We start from the raw sequence: 23,285 nt of genomic DNA, 5'->3' as shown, positions 1-23,285 counted from the left end.
ACTTCATGGCATTTCACAATAAAGAACAGCTGTAGTATCATCAATACAATCAATAGTTCTTGCCATTCTTGTTCTGCTAGCAGTGGAAGCCTGAGCACATTTCCCTCAAGCATACATTGCTACAGGTGGCCAAACCCTATAAGCCCCATTTCATCTTTATTGCCGTCATTGAAGGATTAGCCTGAGTAAACACTGCAGGTCATACTTTCCTGGAAGACTTCATACTGTTGTTGCAGCACAGAGAAAGCATCTGCAAATGTATATGCAATCTCAGTTGCCCTTAGATATTCGTCAGACAGTCTCAGAGTGTAGGCTGTTATCTCCTAGCAGATAGGTGCTGCTCTCCACCTTTCTCTAAAATGAAGTCACAGAATCACAGAATCACAGAATCGTCTAGGTTGGAAGAGACCTCCAAGATCATCTAGTCCAACCTCTGTCCTAACACTAACAAGACCTCCACTAAACCATATCACTAAGGACTACATCTAAATGTCTTTTAAAGACCTCCAGGGATGGCGACTCAACCACTTCCCTGGGCAGTCCATTCCAATGCCTAACAACCCTTTCAGTAAAGAAGTTCTTCCTAATATCCAATCTAAACCTCCCCTGGCGCAACTTTAGCCCATTCCCCCTCGTCCTGTCACCAGGCACGTGGGAGAATAGACCAACCCCCACCTCTCTACAGCCTCCTTTAAGGTACCTATAGAGAGCGATGAGGTCTCCCCTGAGCCTCCTTTTCTCCAGGCTAAACAACCCCATATAACATATAATACCATATATGTCCATATAACATATAATACCAAAATGTCACCTTGTCACGTGTTCCAGTTTATTAACATACATCTGTAGTTCGACACAAAACAGATTGTTGTATTTTCCAACTTGACTGCTCTTACTCACATCTCAAATAATTTTTTGGATAAGCTGTTTCAATATTCTCTCTTTCTCACTCCATTTTTGAATATTTTAAGAGGCCCTTTAAAAATCTGTCACTTGAGGAGCGCACTAAAATGACACCAGCAGCAGCAGCATCTTGGCTGGGATCCATTGAACAAGATTACTGTTAAAATATTTCAGCTCTGGTACTATACTGGGAAAGGAGATATCCCCCTTAAAAGTTGCTTTGATTTCAGTACCAAAGGACAAAAACTGTAGTTTTCCCAAACACTGTATCTATCCACAGAGTAGGATAGATGACCTCCATTCCATGAAGGTCCTAGAGGTTTGGAAAACTGACCTTGTTACAGTTAGGAGTGAAGCATGAACTTTTCAGAGCTCGTTACAAAAAAAATATTTTGTTTGAGGCCATCAAAATGTACATTTTAACCTGAGTTTACACACTTCTGTTGCACATTGTCATGTCTTATAATTTAATATTAAAAAAAATAATAATAATAATCAAAAAGAGGAATCAATTCAAAACAACAGATCAGAAAGTTTACATCCAATATTGTTGAAAGGAGATATTTTTTACATGGTCAATTACTGCTATTTGACTTTCTCTCCCTAAGCACAATATTATTAACTTAGACAAAATTCAGTTTATTTTTTCCAGGTCTAACCATTCACAGCCATCGCTAGTTGATTCAATTACCAGAAAAATCTTTATTGCCACTTCTGTGAGAACTTTTGTTGCCTGCCTGAGAGTGTGAACTCAGGAGATTAAGAGAAGACACTTAATATATTAAATTCCCTATGAGTTGATAATAGAGAATATTTTGCCACAATACCTAAGTGCTGCACTATTTCAGTAGAGTCCTCAGGGTTAGTCTCTGTTATTTTTATAAATATAGCTATAAATTTTAGCTATTATTACATTTAGCCATCTATCTCTCTAGATATCTGTTTTCTATGATTAGCCAGATTATTTCCTCTCAGCTGCTGGAGGCATAGGAAACACTTCTAATTTAAAATTGTTTTTGTGAAAGCCATATGCACTTTCTTTATCTAAACTAATGAACCTAAAGCAACCGCAACTGCTGGCTCCAAGCAGAACATTAGTGATCTGATCATATATATTCCAGCATTATCAGTGATAAGCTTGATTGGCTTCCATAACTTGTTATGACCAAGAAATCTAAAAGGACTAAAAGTTTTGATTCAACGAAGCTTGAATAGCAAGGCTAATACATAAGAGAATCATTATCACTTACAAAGTAATATGTGTCTATTCCTTAACTAACTCAGTTAATTCAGTGGGGGTGGGGGTGAAACTAGATGATATTTAAGGTCCCTTCCAAACCATTCCATGCTTCTATTACTAGGGAGGTGAAAAGTGTTTCACATTATCACTTGCAAATAATTAGTTTCCCAAATTACCCTACCTTTCGTAAAATCATAGTGGACAAAATGTGTCAGTGTTACTACAGTGACCAGCCACAGAGCAGAGTAGTATTTAGATGGCCTCACTAGTGATCAGACAGACAAAGCCCCAGGGCTTGTAAGTGTGAGGACATTAGTTTTATTAAATGAAGACCTGATTAAGGAGAGAGCTCTAAATTTTCCTCCACTTAAACTCACTATTTGAACTCTTGAAGTATATGGCAGTGAAATACATGCCACCTCCTTTGTTGAGAAATGTTAGTAACAATAATGGCTGACTGCCAACAAAAATAATGGTCTTACTCTCTTCCTCCCCCTCCCTCTTTTGTCCTTCTGCTTCCCTTATTTTAACTCTAGTTCTCGTCTGATCCTTCCCCCTACCCACAGCACTGGCAGAAAGGTAACACGGGAAAAAAAAAAAATCTTCTTCAGTCCAGAAAGCAGAAACAGCTTCCTGAGGAATGAGAGACAGCACAAAGGAAGGGAAAACAGGTTGGGTCAGGTCAGAGGACAGAGGTAGCTGTCTTTCCCCTTTGTCTGCAAAGCTGCAGAACTGTCAGATCAGACTGGCTGTCCCCTCAAAGCTCACCCCCAGGGAGGCATAAGCACAGAGTAGATGGTGGACTGCAAATCTACATGGTAACTCACTGTTACCTGTCTGCCCCAGTACTTCAGTCCCTGGGGACTCTTCATACAATGCCCAAGGTCCTACTTTCCCATTGGCATTTCCCAAGCATATAATAGGGACATAGTAATCGTTCTTGCATAAAAAGTAAGGGAGAGTCACCCCACCTTTGTAGGTGAACAGCAAATTTGTTCTTGATTGATAAGAAAGTACATAGTACAGTACAGTAAGGTGCAGTAAGGAACAGGACATGAAAATGATCATCAATTAGCCTACAGTCTCAGTTGATAAAGGAGGGTATTCCTGGTTGTACTAAAAAGATGGTATAAAGTCCTGCATGCTCTTAGATTTCCCTGCATTTTTCTGTGTCTCTTAAATACCTCTAAGGATTGTAACTCCACCATTTCCCTGGGCAGCCCATTACAATGCCTGAGCATGATTTCCATGAAGAAATTCTTTTTGCTATCCAATCTAAATCTCCCTTGGTGCAACTTGAGGCCATTGCCTCACATCCTATCACTTGTCACCTGAGAAAAGAGACAAACACCCTTCTTTCAGGTAGTGGTAGGGTGTGATAAGGTCCCTTCAGCATCCTTTTCTCCAGACTAAACAGCCCCAGTTCCCTCAGCCATGCCTCGTGTCCTGTTTTCTGGTCTTTTCACCAGCTTCATTGCTCTTCTCTGCACATGCTTGAGCAACTCAGTATCCTTCTTGTAGTGAGGGGCCCAAAACTGAACACTGTACTCAAGGTGCAGTCTTACAGGTGCTGAATACAGGAACAACCACTTCCCTAGTCCAGCTGGCCACACTATTTGTTATACAAACCAGGATGCCGTTGGTTTTCTTGGCTACCTGGGCACACTGCTGGCTTATGTTCAGCTGGCTGTCAGCCAGCACCGCCAAGTCCTTTTCTGCCGAGCAGCTTTCCAGCCAGTCTTCCACAAGCATACACTACTGCATGGGGTTGTTATGACCTAAGTGCAGCACCCAGCATTTAGCCTTGTTGAAGGTTATGTGATTGGCCTCCACCCATTGATCCAGCCTATCCAGATTCCTCTAGATAGCCCTCCTACTCTCAAGCAGATCAACACTCCTGCCTGGCTTGGTGTCATCAGCAAATTTACTGGGGATCTCTTCATCCAGATCATTGTTAAGGTGTTAAACAAAACTGGCCCCAGTACTGAGCTCTGAGGGACATCATTTGTGACCAGCCATCAAACAGATTTAACTCCATTCACAGCGATTCTTTGGGCCCAGCCATCCAGCCATTTTTTATTTTTTTATTTTTTTTTATTTTTTTACCCAGTGAACAGTACATCCATCCAAGCCATTAGCAGCCAGTTTTTCTAGGAGAAAATGCTTTGCTAAAAGAGAAATGCTTGCTAGGAGAAATGTTTTGCTAAAGTCCAAGTAAACAACATCCGCAGCCTTTTTCTCATCCACTAAGCAGGTGACCTTGTCATAGAAGAAGATCAGGTTAGTCAGGCAGGCCCTGTCTTTCATAAACCCTTACTCACCTGGTTGTGCCGTACGTGCTGTGTGATGGCAGTTAAGAGGACCTGCTCCATGACCTTCCCTGACATGGAGGTCAGTCTGACAGGCCTGTAATTCTCCAGATCCTCCTCCCTGCCTTTTTTTTAGATGGGTATCACATTCACCAACCCCCATTCTTTATATCAGCCTGCTTCTCCCAGGTCCTATGAGTAATTCTCTATGAAAACACAAAAGGCGATTTCCAATTCATGGAATCTCTCTTCACAAAGGAAATGGCCTGCTCTACTTAGGATCACAGCTGGGACAGTCCTTGGCCTCTGAAGGTATGCAAAACAAGACTCAAGAGAATTTTATCTGTCAGGTCTGAGTGCAAGCCCTCAAGCTGATAAAACATTTGCTGTGGAAAATTTCCTTCCCCTCTCACACAAATGCACACAAATTATAGCAGATATTCAGACAGCAAGCTCAGCTCTTTACACCACCAACAGCATTTGCTGCTCTACCTTACAAATAGGCTTTCATCCTGTCTGTGCTAGGAGTTCTCTAACACATTTTATTCATTTTTCATGACAGTAGTTCTTAATTGGTATTATCCTTTCTTGGATGGTGCTTGCTAAACAAACTCGAGAGGCAGAAAATTAAGTTAGAAAGAAAATCTAGCAAATCTTGCAATTTAAAATGCCTTTTCTTGCTACATAACTGTCTGGAAGATTCCAATCTATTGTTTTCTGCATCTCTGTGAGCTATGGAAATTAACTATAATACTGCACAACTCTGCTAAAAAGCATGGTATATGTTGGACCTAGGCAGCCTAGACTTTTCTTCTTATTAAAAAACCTTTTCTAAATTTTTACCACCAGGGGAAAAAGAAAATCTATTTTCCCAAGGATTTGTGAAAATTGTATAGAAACAGGTCGGATGAAGACCAAACAAAACACACGTTCCCCTGACAATATAGGATATGTACCTTCAGACTATCCTTTTCACTGTGAAGTCCCAAGGTAGACATTTATCATAGTACATCTGAGTGCCACACACATAAAGCTGTTGGTTAGTCTATAACGATTCTCAATGTCCTGTCTGCTCCTTCTCCCTATTTTTTACTCATTCTCTGACCTGGGAAACCTTCCTAAATAAATGTTATTAAAAACAGAGAGATTTCATAGAAAGTCTTAGTCTGGGTCACAAGAATTTTCTGACAAAAAAACAGTCCTGCAAGAGCACTATTCACTTTCTCTGGTGGTGAAATGACTTAGTGCATAAGTAAAGATCAGAGATAGCTCCCATTTCCTCCCCTGGGATACTAGAAAATGCATGAAAATGTATGAAAATTAGTTTATGGATTCTAAAAACTGCTGGGTATGATTCAGTCATTAACAATTTTTATTCTTAGAAGTAATCCGTAAGTTTAGAGAATGGGAATTACAGTGATGACCAACCACAGCAATAGGAAAGCTTTTCTACTGGCTATGATAGTAATTATATCAGCTTTGTGATCACTTGTTTTAAGGGGACTCACTTTTGCCGTTGCTGCACAGGAATGTCAGGCTGCCTTCAAATGTTGGCCAAAATTATGTGCTGTATACCTCATAAAAGTCATCTTTTGTTGTTAATTTTGCCTTTTTTTTTTTTTTTTTTTTTTTTTTTTTTTTTTTTTTTTTAGGAAGCTGTTATTGCAAATGGTACCATTGCTTTTGATAATTGGCTTGTGCCAGGAAGCTCAGTTTACAGACAGTTTTGGATCTTTCATGTGCAAAATCCAACAGAGGTGTTAGAAAATGGATCACGTCCAAAACTTGAACAAAGAGGACCTTACACATACAGGTAACCATAGTTCCTGAATATGTGACATGTCATATCAGAATTTTTGTCAAAGCCAGAAAAAGTTCTGCTGAGTTAAAATTGTTTAAATTGGTTTTGGAAAGCCCAGAATCCCATTGTAGTCAGAGTTGTCAAAAATGCCTAAATATTTGCAGCTATGCACTGCAATCACAAACATTTCTTACAGGGTTTCACTTTGGAATACTAAAACAGGTAATCAGATGTGAATCTATTTGTTCTTGTGATAAACTATTGCTCATTAGTAAGATGTTTACCATAAAAACACACAGGCATGTTGCATTTGTTGCTGTTCAGTGTTTACCAGCCTTTTACTTAGAAAAAATTATGCCAGATGCCCCCAAAACATGAGATTGTCCCATCTTACATTGCCCATGTAAGTATAACACTCATTTATTTTAATATGTTTGTTTTATTGCTCCTTTATTTATTTTGTTTTGCTTTATTTGTTTGTTTTTAATCTATAGTTTTTTCCTTCTCAGATTTCCCTCTGAAAAACTTTTTTTTTAATGTATTATCTAAGGCCTAGATGCAACAGTCAATCCCTGTCCAGGAAAGTACCTAGCTGTTACTGGCACTCTTGTTATGAAATTGTTTTCCTAAAATGATAAGACATTTCTTTCTTAATGTCATTGACATGTATATGATATTTGCCAGGTAGTTTTGTATTGTTGTATCTAAACCCCAGGTGCCTTAATGCCTAAAAGGTTATTAATTTATCATTGGAATATCTTGGTTCATATAGTACCTGGGAAGACACAGGAGATGGTTATGCAGGAGTCGGGAAACTCAGCAGCTGAGAAATATTGCAGAAGGTGAACTCCCACTAAACAGGCATTTTTCACTCTGGTCATGGTGGTGCATATACTCTCAGGGATAAATCTCTGCTGATAGCCTAGATAAGACTGTTCAAGAAATGATGGCTTCATTTCTTGGGGAAAAAAACAAACAAACAAACAAACAAACAACAACAACAACAAACAGGCTCTTCTCACTGCTGCATTCATGCTCATCTAATAAGCAAAAGATACCTTACATCCCTTGATCAGAGATATTGGGTCTACTTTAATCACTGCAATGCTGAGTCTCTTTCTCAGTTTCCCTTTGAATGTTTCATTGCTTACTACAGAGTAGAACAACTGTCCTTGAAACTGCAGTTATCCCCAAGATTCTGTTGGGAAGTGGGAAACTTTGTTTAAGTCTTTTGTTTCCAGTTAGAAGTAATGTTACTTAGAAAACAAATCTCCCAACTTCTAGATAGGTGCTCTACACATTAGTCCATTAACTAAAATGGCATGCACACAGACCACTCTTGAGAAGCCAAGATCCAGCTGCTTGTGGGGTAGGTCCCACCCTGCACTGGTTACATCTGTACCATGGAGAAAAGTGCTCTGAAATTTCTGGTCCTCCCATGCCCAGGCTGGATGATCTGATGGAGCACGATGATCCCTTCTGGAACAGAACTGGGATAAACTTTTTAGACCTACAGCATAAACTAAGTAATACAACGCTTGCTGGATGCCACCTCCGCAGTGGGGTCAGCAAGAGGATGGGTACATAAAGAGTTGAGCCAAAGCCAGAACTGTAGCAGCTCAGAGATTTGTTCCTCAGTGATCCCCTAACAGAAATATAGGCACTTACAGGCACGATGGAGAAGGGCTTTTGTGTTTCTCGGTGGTGCTGAAAGACTGCTTACAAATCACCATATTGATGTGAAATATTAATAAAGTAGCTCCCAGTATGGATTTAACCTCTAATCTCTTTTATTAGAACACAGGCCTATCACATCAAATCTTAAGGGCATTTATAAACCATTCCTGAGTCATTCCCTTCTAAGAACACGCAATTATGAAAAAGCTTAGAAAAAAATGTGATGAAACATTCAGAACAGAATACAAAAAGATAAAAGGTCCGTTATTGCAATTAAAAATAAAAAAGAAAAATAAATCTTTGTATTTTAGTATCAAGCAAAAAAAAAAAAAGCATTAGGCATTAAGAAAATGTTTGGAAAAGAAAAATATTTTACATAAAATAGATTTTTTACAAATATTCAAATGAAAAGTTTAGAACCATTTCAGTGATTTTAAAATGTAAAATATTCATCTTCAAAAGTGTCCATTGACATCTGAAAAAGTTTCAGTCAGATGTGGTTATGTGTTGACTTGAAAATCAGATCTTAAAATATTCTGTGTTTTATTATTTTGTATTTCAAGGGTGCGATATTTAGCCAAAGAAAATATCACAGAAAACTCTGATGGCACAATATCCTACATGTTGCCTAATGCTGCTCGTTTTGAACCTGATATGTCTGTTGGGACAGAAAATGATACCGTCACATGCCTGAACCTCGCTGTTGTTGTAAGTCAAGAAAACAAACCATAATATGCACATTTGAATGTTGAGATATTCAAAAAACAAGGGGAGAAGTAAGCATTAATAACACAGATTCCGAAGACATATTGCATTTACACTGAGGTTTCCTTATACTCCCAGGGTAATCTTAACTGTAAACGAAAATTGACTTGTTCTTGTCAATGGAAGCAAAGTCATCAGCTTGGATGGGATGTATCAAAAGCATCCTTCTAGTCAATTTTAGTGTGGGAATGAATCAAAAGGTTGTGGATGGATTCCTATTCTACCTGAGGTACAGCATGACCAGTATAATGTAGGTTTTCCGTACTCTTTCGTAATATCTTCAGTCCTGCTTTGCAGGGGAGACTGTATTAAATCAGTGTATGTATGGCCTCGCTGCTTCCATGGTGCCCCTCTGCCCCAACGCAACGGCATCACCAGAGCCCTCCAGTCCTCCTGAGACTTTAGTTCTCCTGAGGAAATCACAGGAGACTCCACCTGTACTTCACTCCTGATGTTTTCCTGTTGTCATAGGATTTGAGTGTTTGCCCTTGACCTATGTTTACAGATTTCATATTTGTATTCAGGCCTAGCTGCGTTGCTTGGGTGTCTCATACTAACACTGTGGTGTCTGCATGTGAGCTTTCAGGACTACAGTGAGAGAGAGGGTGGGTGCTAATGGCAGAGTGGAGAGATATTCAGTGTAAAGATGAAAAAAATGTCAATTGCCTTATTCATACTAGATCTATTCTGCCTATGTTCTAATTTAGGCTAGAATTTCCCTTTTAGAAAGCATTTTTTTTTTTTTCCTCCTGGACTAAGAGTCCTTCATCTCATGATATTCTTGATATTCTTCTCATGGTATTCACTAACTCTGCTCAGTTGCCACATTTTGGGCCATGTAGCTCTTTATGGATGTAAACATAGGCTCTTGCCTGGAAGCAGCCATGTCAGGGGAAGTAAGAGCAGAGTATTCAAGCCCCATTTTGGTGTTTAGAACAAAACTTGGATAAGTTTAAATACCCAGAGAGGCTCTGCTTATCTCACTTGACAGTATCAGTAGAGCCCATCTTTGGTATCATAACCTTGTGGTCAAAATACTCACAAGGGAATCAAGAGAGATGTTTTTCACACTTTCTTAACCCTGAGGGGATTGAACCCACATCTCCTCTATCTCATAATCTTTCTATATCCATGCTTGCCGCTTGCTTTATGTTCAAATTCAGACAGGAATGCATGGACTAAGAGAGATTAAAAAAAAATAAAAATAAGAGAGAGAGAGAACAAACAAGACAGCAACTTTGTCTTGGTTGTTTTGACTTTCTGGCTAGCTCTGACTCTTCCATTGTCATTACCATTGCACTGAAGACAAGGAGAGACTACAGTAAAAAGCCTAGGGTGAACACTTGCTCTGAGAGGTACTTTTTCATTACACAGATTTACTTATCAAAATTGTTACCATTCCCTGCTTCACCACATGGGCCAACATAGATCATTTTTGCTTGTTTTCCACAAGCTGATCGGTGGCTTTAGGGACTTTGTGTTTTTGCCTCTGGAAAAGTTCATTACAGTCATGCCTGGTAAAATACCACATCATTCTTCATTGAAATAGGAAAAGTTCATCTGTTATGTAGAATTAAAACCATTTGGAAACAACATGTTAGTTGCAGAAATGTATTCTTTCTGATTAAAGAAATAATGGAGATCCAGAACTCCATTGGTTTTATGCAGGATAGAATCGTACTGCTGTTAGCATAATTTTATCAATATAGCAAGTCTAAACCACAGCCAATAGGTAACAAGGCATGTACCTTTGTACTTGCATGCTTATGATGTGAGTGAGTCTGCAGTAATGAGATATGAAAAAAAGGAAAATGAAAGTTGTACAGTCCATGTTATATGCACAGAGACTTGAAGTATAAAGACATTAGCTAGTGAACTTGTGGAAACAGTGAAGATAAATTGTCTAGTTTTATATAAGTTATACTTAGCAACTGTTTCGATAATGAGTTGTCGTTTTAATTAGAAATTTAACTTACAGTGAGTAAGGTCTGGAAACAACCTTACTTATCAGCTTTGCCAGAGATTTATTGGAGTTGGTCTGTATTTTTGATCTGCTCATGCAGAATTTTATGCTAAACATTAATTTTATTGCTGTTGTAGGCTGCACCTGCCCTGTATACAAATGCTTTCATACAACTACTATTAAACACTTGGATTAAATCTTCTAAGTCGTCCATGCTGCAGAACAGAACAGTGAAAGAAATACTATGGGGATACAAAGACCCCTTCTTAAACAAGGTCCCCTTCCCCTTGGACCCAGTTTTGGGAGTCTTCTACCCAGTAAGTGAAACCAATCAGAAGGCAATATTTCAGTTATAATTCTGTGAATTAAAATCAAAACTGCAGCTGCAAGGAAGAAAAATCTGACAAAAATACCTTGGGTCAGTACTTCTAACTGTTATTCCTTCTTGTGTCTGTTACAGTATAATGGGACATATGATGGACTTTACAGAGTGTATACTGGGAAAGAAGATATAAGCAAAACAGCAATAATTGAAAGTTATAAAAACAAAAGGTATAATAGCATTGTATATATGAAAAAATCATATTTTCAATGTTTGCATTTTAAGACCTGGCTCACTGAGAGCTATAGTTAAATGGAAAGTTGTCAACAATTTGTTGTCAACAAGGAAAGCTAGATCAAGCCCCAGGCTAAGCAAAACCACCTATTTGTTTCAGTTATTTGTGATTCTGTTATGAGCTTGGATTTAAGATAATTTTTTGATTCTTCAATACAAGTAGTTAATTCTGTCTTCCATACTTAATTAGCTTGATTGCTTTTGCCCTAATCTAATGCATCATATAGTTTATCTGAACATATGAATTAACATCCCTGTCATATGCCTTTGCTAATGAATCATGTTTATACTGGAGCAGTGAGGATTAACAACACAGGTAGTGAAATAGATTCCATAGTATGATATAACTCATGCAGCATGACATTTTTTTTTTCTTATGTTAAAGGAATCTTTCTTACTGGGAAGGTTACTGTGATTTGGTTAACGGCACAGGTGAGCCTATTAAAGCTTTTTGAAACTTCAACACATTTCTTGATATTGCAAAGGAATAATGAGGTACAATATGTATGTTAATGTTAACTTTTGGGCTTTGAGAGTTCTGTATTCTGCATATTAAATGTCTATATAAATATGAATGTATATATACTGCTGCTACTATACATGCATATATATCTAATATAATATATATTATACACTATTTAAAACACTATTTTTTATACTTATATGCACACTTCAGCTATAGAAGATGCAGAAGACAAGAAAAAATCTGTCTGTCTGTTTCTAATAAATATCTGTATGGTATAGTATAACTAAGATTCTTTTTCTTTGGTACAACGGTTGAAAAATATTATCTTTGCCTTCCAGTAACATATATTCATTTGCACCGTTGAAGAATAAAAATAAATATATGAGAATAGACAGAAAAGTTTTTTTTTTTTCTTTTTTTTTTTTCCCTGAGATAGGAAAAGAAATTGAGTTGGCAAGGAAGAAAGCTCTCAGACAAGTCGTAGTAGCAAGTAAAAATGGAAAAAGAAGTGAGGTAGATTGGGTTGAATTTTTGAATTTTATTTTGGAATGCATATGGAAACCGTTGAGTTGTTTAAAGATATATTTATCCAAGGGGATATATTTCTTCTTGGTGACTGAAAATGTCTCTGTGAGAACACTGGAATCTGTTGAGTTGAGGCTGGCAGATATCATGGAGGCAACTTGCAGAGAGCTGCAGGCCTCCAGTGAGCAATTATCAAAACAATCTTCCTCCCTTCCCTCTCTCTCTCTCTTTCTCTCTGCCTTTCTTTTACTGCCTCTTTCCTTCTTCCCCTTTCTTTCTTTCCTTCTGCTTTTCTGCCTTTCTTTTTGCCTTCCTTTCTTTCTTCCTTCCTTTCTTCTTACTTTCATTTTCTTCCTTTTTCTTACTCTGTTTTTTCTTTTTTTTTTTTTTTTTTTCCCTCCGCATTATGTAGTTTTGCTTAGCATAGATCATTCTCCTTAAAAAAAGCCGTGCACATGACAAGTAATTTTGAAGCATTTCAAATACTTCCCAAGAATCTGAGTTTCCAAAAGGTTGTGTATCAGGAAGGATTAGTTATTTTAGTGATTAAGAAGCGATATTTTCCTAGTTTCTGGGACTTACCTTCTTTCTTATGGAGCCCCAAATCTTTTTTTTTTCTTTTTTTTTTTTTTTTCTTTTTTCTTTTTTTCTATCATCAGCTTTTTCTTTGTCTTCTTCCACAGCAGATGAAATGAACACACTCAGGTAACTAGACTAAGTGCTTCAATATAGTGAAAATGGGGAGAATTTCACTGTTAGTAAAGGTCATTACACAGTTTACATGAGCATTCAATGTGACTGCTCAGGAGGGAATGTGTTTAGAGAATCAGCAGGTTTAAAATGTCGTGTAAGTAAACGTGAGAATTCCTTTGTATCTTGTAAACTTTCACAGCAAAGCACGGCATGTTTTCCAAGCAACAGTAAATAACTAGATAGAAAGATTAAACAGTATTCTTGTATGGGGCTTGAAACGAGTCCGTATTTGCAAACACTCTGAGACTGCCAAGATTTACAAATAGAGTGTGTCTCTAGGATGATCTTGGATTTTCTTTAAGGAAAAGTGCTTCCGTCAGCTGTGGGCAAGTGGCAGTATGTAATTTAGCTTTCTCACTCTTGCCAACTAGATTCAAAGATATCACAGATGTTTTCAATTCCTTGGTTAGGGTTGCTGACTAAGAAACTAAACAGAAATTGTTGCAAGAAGTAACAAATGTACTGGTTAAAGGTTTGTTACAACACCTTGCTTGGAAAAATGACTGAGACTCCTCTTACTTAACACTAGTTGCATGCAATACAGAACTATGCATCTGAACTGGCAAGCTGCTCTTTTCATAGCAAGTGGGAGAAAAACATCACCAAAGTGCTCTTCCTCTGACCTTCTTTGCTTGTCTACCATAAGCTCCAATTGAGCAGTCTTGGGTGGAAAAAAACAAACAAACAAACAAACAAAACAACAACAACAAAAAGTTTAGTGCTGTTTATTAAATAAGTTTTGAAGTCTAAAGCTGCATTTCTTATAAGCGCTGGGTGCCATAACTCCAGGTGAACCAAGCATCTCCAGAAAGCTTTAATTTTTTAGACTACATAAACCTTGAAGCAGTGGCAACAGGTATTGGGAATTGTATTAAGCAGGAGTGGTATTTTTATATGCTGTTTTTAATGGGCTTGATGATATATAGACTCATGTCTGTGGAAAAAAAAAAATAGCTGTCATAATTTGGCTTGCCTTCAAAATCAATACAAAATCAATCCATGGAGTACCTGTCATTATGCAGTAGCTTATGTAAATATTTTCCCTACAAATGACTCATTGTGTTTACCTTGTTCACAGCTTTATGGGAAAGTACTAAGCACTGAGCTAGAAATTAAAGTACATCTTCTAAGTGGAATTGCTTTCAAGCTCTTAATTTTATTCACAGATGGGGCATCATTTCCTCCATTTGTTAAGAAGAATCAGGTGTTGCGCTTCTTCTCCTCTGACATTTGCAGGTATGCCGGTCCCTTCCTTTTGTGCATATGTGTGCTTCTCAAATGCTCTTTTGTTTCGGTAGGCTGCTGCAGTATCTCTGCTGGGGCTTAGGTTGCTGAGGCAGTTCCTCACAACTGCTTCACCTAAACTCAAGTAAATTTGTGAGCTGTGCTTATGATTCAGAGCTTAATTCTATCACTTTCATTTGTGTCAAGTAGCAAGTTATTTATGGTGTGTTTCATTTAAGCAAGTTACAGGTGTGTAATTAGGAATACCACTGCTTAATTTCACAGAGAGAGACACTGCTATGAGCAGTTACAGACACTGAGGTCCACAGGGTTCAAAGTCTTGAACAATTTCTAGGATCAGGGCTCAGCCTCTAACCTGCTTAATTTGGTCTGAGCAGGCAATTTACCCCTCTGCAGGGGCTGTCTGGACCATCTTGGGGATTTCTGCATAACGTCATCTATGCAGAACAGGATTTACTGTCAGCCACTAGATGCTCAAAATTGTTTTCCCACAGGATTTTTTTTTTACATAGTTTATTTTTATGTATTTACAAACAAACCAACCTGCTTAACTCATCCCATACTGATGGCTTTTCAGCCTGCTTCTTCTGCTGTGGTTATCCAGTGTCCCTGAGTTCTCCAGTGAGATAGCTGAAAGCAACATTAAGAGGTTTAAAGGGCATCAGAGTGTATTTACTTTGGGAGGTTTGATCCCAGTATTTATTTTGCTGCCTGGAAACAGCTGCTTTCTTTTAACTAGGGTTAAAGCGGACCATTTGCTTTGCAGATTGTTTGTTTTCAAAGATCAGTGTTTTTACATGAAGTTAGAGTTCTTTTTCTTGTGAAGCAATTGTATCCCCAAACTGGACAATGTTTCTTAACTTATGGAAAAGGGAACTCTACATAGTGGAGAAAAAATAAGTTTGAATCAACTGGACACAGTTTGAGAGATTCCTCAGGCCATCTAATTCTCACAATTAATGAACAATGAAGGGCAATAACAACCTCCGAAAGGTCTCAGATGAAACAAGGTCATGGAAAATGGTTCTGACCATGTTGCAAGACCTAGAATCCTTCTTTTGATCAGCTGCAATACAAATTGTTGCTGCCTTGGTTACATTACTTCATACCAACGTTGTTTCTTTATCAGTTGATATTGTATCATCAAAAAAAAAAAAAAAAAAAAAAAGTGGTAAGCTTGAAGTGATGTTCTGAAGCTTGAAGTGGTGTTCTGATTCACATGCAATGGAATAAGTTTATAATAAATATGTCATTTGCACCATAAAGCTTAAATCGGTATCATCAAGTCAGTAAAAACTGTAACCGTATCCACTGATTTTGGTAAGTATCTCTACAGTAGTCAAATGAATTGCAAACATTTCATAATAACAGTTGCTGTAGAAGTGTGTAGAAAAGACCTCTTATTAGTTTACTCATTTAGTTTATATTGTTTATTGGTATTAGTATTTTTTTCTGCCTTTTTTGTGTTTTGCTGTGCTCACCTCTGAGCTTGTACATCCCTTTGTGAAAGCACAGAATTGCCTGTGTTACAGGGGAAGGCCCCTACAAACTGCTGGGCGTGGGCTCTCTGAAGTACTTTTCTTTTAAGAGACAGTCAGACGATCCTTGAGGAATAATGCCATGAATTCAGATTTTCAACCTAAGTGACTAAAACATATTTCTCCTCTTTTATATTCAGATCGATCTATGGAGTCTTCCAGGGCAAACAGAATGTGAAGGGAATCCCACTTTACCGTTTCACAGTTCCTCGTGAAGCGTTTGCATCACCAGTTGAAGTTGGAGATAACTACTGCTTCTGTACAGAGGAGGTCATATCCCAGAACTGCACAATAGCTGGAGTCCTAGATATTAGTGCCTGCAAAGGAGGTATAGCGGGGGCATGGTACTGCCAAAGAAGTCATCTAACTGGGGAGAAAGCACGTGTCCTGTAGTTGAGGTGTTGCTCTAGGATCCAGGGCATTTGTGTTTGTCTGCAAATTCTTCCACAGACTGCCTGTGAGAGCTTTCCCTTTTCCGTAGCCTCATTTCCCCAAATGAGAGCTATAATATTTCTATATTTTGAATGTCACTATGAAGAAGAAAATCACGATGCTATAGATTGTGTACTGAAATTGCAGGAATGCACGTGTAGAAGGGAAAGGAGGGGGATTCTATAAGTACTGTTTAAAGCCAGAAATAGTTACAGTCCTTGTATTTGTGATGGTTCACACCTACAATGTATGTGCATGTGTTTGTGTGTGTGTCTACACAGCTATATACATATACAGAGACTGAGAGACACCAGTTACTTAACTTAACATCAGTACAATAAAATGCACTCCCAGCTCCACAGTGTAGACACAAACAAAATTTGTAAATACAACTTATTTCACCAGGCAAATTCTCCTGACAGTAGAATCTCAGAAATTCTCAATTTATTTTATGTTGGAATGAGGGGAGCTATTGACACTTTTTTTTCAAGATTGTGTGTTTGTATAACAAATTATGTTTGCATAGAAAATGGATTTAGAAGGTGAGCACTGAAACAAGGCTTAATGATTCAAATGTTTTTTTTTTTTTTTCTTTTCTTTTTCAAATAGGAAGACCTGTGTATATCTCTCTTCCGCATTTTCTTCATGCAAGTGAATCTGTACTGAATGATGTTGAAGGCCTGTGGCCAAATGAGAAGGAACATGAGACATTTCTAGATGTAGAGCCTGTAAGTCCAAATATTTAATAAAATTAAATAGTAACTCAGTAAACTTGCGATGTTTAAATTTAATTGCAGTAAAGTAGGTCTTTTACCAGAGGGATGAGCAGAGGACGCAATATTTTTATGCTTGCTTTTTAAGATATGCTCACAAAGGTGTTAAGCTTTTAGCAGAGGAAATTTAGAGCAGAACTTTGTCTTATTCTGACCTTCGAAGTTGGAAAATAAGCTTTGATTTTTTCCTCATTGGAAATGCATCATGAAATAGATTCCACAAAGCTTTGAAGTATGCTATAACTTATCTATGGCTTTCAAGTACTTTCTGAAAATTCTTTTCTATGAGATGTCTTCTGTTCCTTCTATACTTACTTATTTTTCATTTTCCAGTGTTAATATTTTTTGTATAATTACTATCTCAATTGAATTAAAGTAAATAAATATAGGTTATTTCCAAGAAAATTGTTAAAAGTCTAAAGCCCAATCACTTGTCTGGCTCTAGAACAGAAGTAATATAGTCTTTATGACTCTGTCCAATAGAGCTCCTAAAAGAATGAATTTATGGTAGCTCTGATTTTGTTTGCCTTCAATTTTACATTTACTTCTGTTCTAGTGATCCAGATTAAGATAAACATTCTTAAGTGTGTTAACCAGAATCTTCTGAAGTATGTGGTGAATTCTGAAGTTTCAAAATTTTATTTTCTCTGAATTTGGATGAAAAGGCAAAATTCAGGATTTTTCAGTAAAATATTTTTTCTCATATAATTTAAAAATGAAGCCACATAACTTCAATGAGATCTAAAGTCTCATTTGAAATAGAGATATAAACCTAAGTTTCCTAAATCCGAGGTGAAAAGGAGACAAAAAAAATAAAAATCTGACCTTTGTTTTGATATTTGTTCTGATAAGAAATGTTTGTTTTCTGCCCTATGCCAATTAAACTTACCCCTCTCATTAAAATAGAACTTTTAGTCAATTTCTGATGAAAGAAAAAAAGCTAAAATATACTTTTATATAGAACATATAAATATGACTGGTATAACAATTTTCACTATTATTGTTGCCTTCAGTATAAATTTGTATATTACAAAAGTGACTAAGGTAAAACAATAAAATCATTACTTCTATGAGAAAAAAAAGACCCTTAGAAACATTCCAAATTCATAAAAATGAAATGTAGCTCTTCGAAACGTGAAAAGAAAAATAAACCTGAAGTTCCCTTTTTTTTTTTTTTTTTACACAGACTGTATTCTATGCTCATGCAATCAATTCAAAATTTAAATTAATGATTTTTTTTTTTTCGTGTTTTAGACCACTGGTTTTACACTACAATTTGCCAAAAGGCTGCAAGTAAACCTCCTTGTGAAACCTGCAAAAAAAATTGAGTAAGAGTTGTTTCATTGTTTTGTTTTTAAACACATTTTTTTTTCAGAGGTCTTCCCGGTCTAAAAGAGTGTTGGTAGAAAAGGGAAAAGAACAAATGGAAATACTTGACTAAAGTCTCTTCCGCTCTCTTGCAAAAATTTCAGTCGTGACTTTCCAGAGAATATTAATTTCAGTGAAAGAGCAAGCCTTCTTGTGCAAGGCACTGCCCAACAATTTTAGCACACATTTGATTTCCCCACAACAGCTTACAGTGCAACACGTTCTTAAAAATAACATTGTTACAAAACCCAAATGGAGGCCATAAGGTTGAAATAGAAGGGATAATATATTTTCTGCAATAAATCCAATGAGAGAGGTAATTTATGTGTTCCCTGTTACTGGATGGAATTTATGAGAAAGGTTAAGGTTTATCTCACTATTTCTCTTCTCTTCATTGGACCAAATTCACATGTACAGCTCCTGTACACTGGGTACGGGTGAACACCACATAGATTTTCAGACCCTCTCTTCAACACTTGTCTGCGTCCAGCCCTTCTTTGTTCTGAATACCTCTACATGGAAGACTAGACAGAAAGAGATAATTACCTGATTGGTGAAATGGCTGTTCTTAATTGTAGGCTTATTTTTTTTTTTTTTTTGATCCAAATCTGCCAAAAGGTACTTCCAGAAGACAGAACTGTTAGTGCAGATGGAAAATTGTTAAGTAGAGGCTGGCTTTATGCACCAAACTGAAGGTAACATGCTGTAATTTTTCTTCTTCTTCTCATTTCAGAGCTTTATCAAAAGTTAAAAAACCTTATATCTTCCCCATTCTTTGGCTAAATGAGGTTAGTATACTTTCTGCCTATTAATCTTCACTGTTAAAAAAAATACACACAACATGACTTAACTTTTTCTGTCTTAATACCCCGAAATTGAACAAATAAGCTCATGTTATGATGTGCACATGACAAGCATGTAAGTAAGTGAGGTCTTGTACGCCTAGTGTTCACTGACTTTTTTCTTACACTGTTTCAGTCTGCTGTTATTGGGGATGCAAAAGCAGAAATGTTCAGAAAAAAAGTCTCTGGTCGGGTCCAGATGCTGAGTCTGCTGCAGATGGTGTTGATCATTGCAGGTTCTGTGGTGTTCCTCGCATTCCTGGGTTCTTATTTCATATGCAGATCAAAGAAATTAAAATAAGTAAGTAAACATTAATGGCTCAGTCCTCAGCAGTAACTTCTTAAGGTTTAAGTTGTTCAGAATCATTACATATTTAGTTATTGTTTTTTTTTCAAGTGCTAGTAAAGTTCAGCAGTTATTATGTCAGTTCTGTTGAAAATTGTCTAGATAGCTGTTGTTTTCAAATTCTCTTCCCAGCCTTAATCCTTCAGGATACTCTTAACATACCAGGGAGGGTATTGGGATCTATCTCCAGAAGACCAGCAATTTTTTTTTTTTTTTCAAATAGACAACGTAATAATTGTGACTTAATGAAAACAGACATTTTATCCAAAACTGTTAGAACACTTCAGAAGTGTACTCTAATACTTCTTTGGGACAGAGGCCACTCGGCTGCAGATTCCTGCACTTTTCCAGGACATAGCCCTGTTCTGAGGTTCAGAGAATTCACTGTAAAAGACATTTCTTATTAAGAGTGTTGGATAGGCTTTCTCACTTTTTTCTCTGTCTTGCATCACTATCACATTAGTCAAAACACATCCTGTACACAGCTAGCCTACTAAGGCTAAATACAGTCCTGTCATGGATAGAATAACCAAGTGGTGAATTAATGACATCTAGGGAAACAAGCAGAGATGTGAATGTTATGGTGAAAATATCATGCTGTAGTAAAAATCTGCTTTTAAGAAGATGGCTTACCTCATAACATGCTGAATTCTGGTTTTATTTCAATACAGGTAACAAAAGACTTCAGATGTAGACAGTGTTTAACTGACGTTTCAGCCAAGCAGCATGTTAAAATTCGGTGACAAAAGGTATGATTCAATGCACTGTCAGCCCACGTGCTATGGAATTCAGTGTGCTTTTCCATTTTGAGAAGACCAACTCACTAACCCAAATAAGTTGATGTTTCTAGAGGCCCACACGTATGACATCACTAGAGTGGCCACTGTGGAAATTATTCTTTCAGATAACTGATTACATGAACCTTGTTACAAATTTTAAAAGACATTCAAACAGACTGAAGTTGACATGCAGCTGGAATTTAGTCCACCTCCTGCTATATATGCAACTTGCTACTTTTTTTCTTTTTTTTTCTTCTGGGAACTGCAAGACAATTGAAAACCCTTTGCTGACGTTCTAGCTTGGAGCACAGGCTTGGGAATGACAACGTCTATGAGCTCAAGCCATACTCTAGATACCCTCATTGCAAAGTTTCTTTCTGTTCCTTCAAGGAATGGAAACTGCTGCAGTAGAACTGCTCTCTGTCCTCTATTCAGGGATGCGAATTGTGTTGAATGTGAAGTTTATTATGTAAAGTTACTAACTGTAATACATGAAGTTAATAAATAACTTACTAAAATATATGGTTCACACATTTTATGCAGAGATGGCCCATACACACACCACAGTCATTCATATGTTGATGGCACTAATCAACATTTGACTCTACAGTTGTTTAGTAATCTGAGCTACTCGCTAACTCCCAGCCTCCACTGCTCTTTGTATTGCCTCCTGTGTACTTCCCTTTCTGGCTCTTGCTCAAACATCAGTCTCTGCTCTGCCTTAGCTCCACTTCACCTAGGGCCTCCGTTAGGGCATGTTCTAATATACCATCTTTAAGACTGAGTGAAAATATTTCAGAACATTTTGGACACAGGAAATACTAAGATAATGGTCAAACATCAGAGGGTTCTACCTTCTTGATATGGAAGAACATAAATTAAAACAGGTAGCCCCAATTCTTCTCTGATAAGCCATCTGCCACAAGGAAATATGTGCAATCGTGTGCTTAATGAAGTGCATTAACCTTGCTGATGCCTGTAGACAGGTAGCTAACATTTCCATCTGTGTAAATGGTTTACTTTCTCACTTAATCTGAATGCCATATCTTAGAAATGAGAGTCAATGGGGCAGATATCGAATGTCATGGGGTCTCTCCTTTCTCATGGACTCACTGAATTCAGAACAATAGCCAAAGTTTAGCATTTTATAAAACTTCCCCTTGGATCTTTTTTCCCCTTAAGAGATGAGAAAAAAAAAAAAAAGGAAAATCAAACATCAAACACAGGTCAGTGTTATAATGGACTTTAAACCAGAAAGGTTTAACTTGCTAGCAAATCTTTGGTCAGGTATCTTTAGCAAGCTGTTTTCACCCTTTGGAAAGAAAGGGAAAAAACGCAAGGACTAAAATGATGCTGTCTTAATCCCTAGTGTTTAATGTTCCTTGTGTAGCTATCATTTTACATTAGAGCTGATGAATTACAAAAATCCCCAAAGACTATTCTTGGAGGGAAGTTCTATGTGGTACATCGCTAGTCTTTTTCCAGCCATGGGTTGGAACTCTAAAGTAACAGGGCGGGAGATGTGAAGGAAGCGTGACACTCAAGGGAAGCTCTGATCACACTCAGAAAGCTGATTTCTCTTACAATTGAATTTTGCATTGTGTTTACTAATCGATGGAAAAACAAACAAACAAACAAAAAACCACCACTTTTTCTCTTTGCTACATTATTGCTGATGTCATTTTGTAATGCTCTGTTCCCACATTAGCATGGGGACAGTTTGACACAACTGAAGGCATCCCTAGAGTCCTATGGACTGGTCACAAAAAAAGAGCACAAGTAAATGTATTAAGTCACCTTCTGCTTTGAAGCAAACACAGCTCTGCTGTGGTTCAAGATCTGACACCAAGTTATTATAATAAAACTATTTTGTGTGTGTGTGTGTGTGCTGGAATCTAATGGTGAGATATTTTCACCAAAGGAACAACAACAGCAGTCCTGTTGATTTTGATACAATAGTATTTCAGCTTAATTTTCTTTGGCTTGAAGTCCATTGTCAGCACATTAAAGTTTGCTCTATTTGTGTGGTTTAGTGCTATGTGGTGCTCTAGCATCAGTGATCCAGCAAGTCAGGCCATGATTTTAAATGTCTCAGGGCCCAATTTTGCATACGTACAAATGTACAATGTTCTTATGTATAATCTCATTGATCTAAATGCAAGTTTGGATTTTTAAACTATGTTCAGCACCTAGGCTACACTTGAATTATAATTTTAGTTATTTTGTCCAGAGCATTGGTTCCAGTTATTCTTAACTGATGTTATTAAGGCTAATGTTAATTGTTTGCATTTGTTCAGACACGTGTGGGATAAACACTTATTAGGGTTTTAAAGAACTCAATACAAATAAAATAAAGCTCAAACTGTTCTTTCTGAGTTCCATATGTCTAAGTGTAAATAAATTCTTCTGTGTTGGATAATGGACTCCATTTATTTCTGTCCTTGGTATTTTGTGTGTGTTTTATTTTCTTTGAGATTGATTTTATAAATTGATGAATAAATGAGCTTATAGCTAGCCTTTATTATATAACTGTAATTTAGCACGTCCCTGCTGCTTAGAAGTGCATATCACCTTCTGTGTTATACCATGGTGTACTATACCATGATGTATTATAAATGCCAGTGACATTTGTTTATCCTCTGTGTTACAAAAAGGAGGAAGCTTTGGGGGGGAAAGTTTAGCACCTGTATGTCCAAACTGAAGCAATTCTGGGGCCATACCAGGAAACTAAGCTAAGAGAAACCTTCTTTCACACCCCTTGAGCTAGAGGTCATGGCAGTGTGTGGTGGCACATCTGAGAGCACATCACAACATCCTTTGCTGGCCCAGCTGGTCGGATGGGAGAGGAGCCTGACTATGCTCACACGCCACATTCACCACCCATCCCAGGTCATTATGGGTGAAAATCACAGGTGAAAATCAGATCTGACCCAAGATCTACCAG

At 37.4% G+C, this 23,285-nt stretch overlaps 1 protein-coding gene across 20 annotated transcripts in view; it reads left to right on the top strand.

Moving 5' to 3' along the window:
• The window catches only part of CD36 (CD36 molecule), a 39,939-nt gene extending 17,182 nt beyond the window's left edge, over window positions 1-22,757 (top strand). For all 20 annotated transcript variants that reach the window (XM_040548660.1, XM_040548671.1, XM_040548566.1 and 17 more), the window contains 12 exons: window positions 6,105-6,265; window positions 8,494-8,638; window positions 10,796-10,975; window positions 11,119-11,210; window positions 11,660-11,706; window positions 14,185-14,254; window positions 15,942-16,129; window positions 16,843-16,961; window positions 18,261-18,334; window positions 19,108-19,162; window positions 19,353-19,517; window positions 20,234-22,757. In XM_040548660.1, coding sequence (XP_040404594.1) covers window positions 6,105-6,265; window positions 8,494-8,638; window positions 10,796-10,975; window positions 11,119-11,210; window positions 11,660-11,706; window positions 14,185-14,254; window positions 15,942-16,129; window positions 16,843-16,961; window positions 18,261-18,334; window positions 19,108-19,162; window positions 19,353-19,517 — 1,296 coding nt within the window. In that variant the 3' untranslated portion in view covers window positions 20,234-22,757. The remainder of the gene's footprint in view (window positions 1-6,104; window positions 6,266-8,493; window positions 8,639-10,795; window positions 10,976-11,118; window positions 11,211-11,659; window positions 11,707-14,184; window positions 14,255-15,941; window positions 16,130-16,842; window positions 16,962-18,260; window positions 18,335-19,107; window positions 19,163-19,352; window positions 19,518-20,233) is intronic.
• Window positions 22,758-23,285: the final 528 nt, after the last annotated feature.

The sequence above is a fragment of the Cygnus olor genome, chromosome 1 (assembly GCF_009769625.2).
Source record: "Cygnus olor isolate bCygOlo1 chromosome 1, bCygOlo1.pri.v2, whole genome shotgun sequence".
NCBI classification, from domain to species: Eukaryota; Metazoa; Chordata; class Aves; order Anseriformes; family Anatidae; genus Cygnus; species Cygnus olor.
The sequence above is the reverse complement of the archived record's forward strand: the minus strand, read 5'-3'. Positions and strand labels throughout refer to the sequence as shown.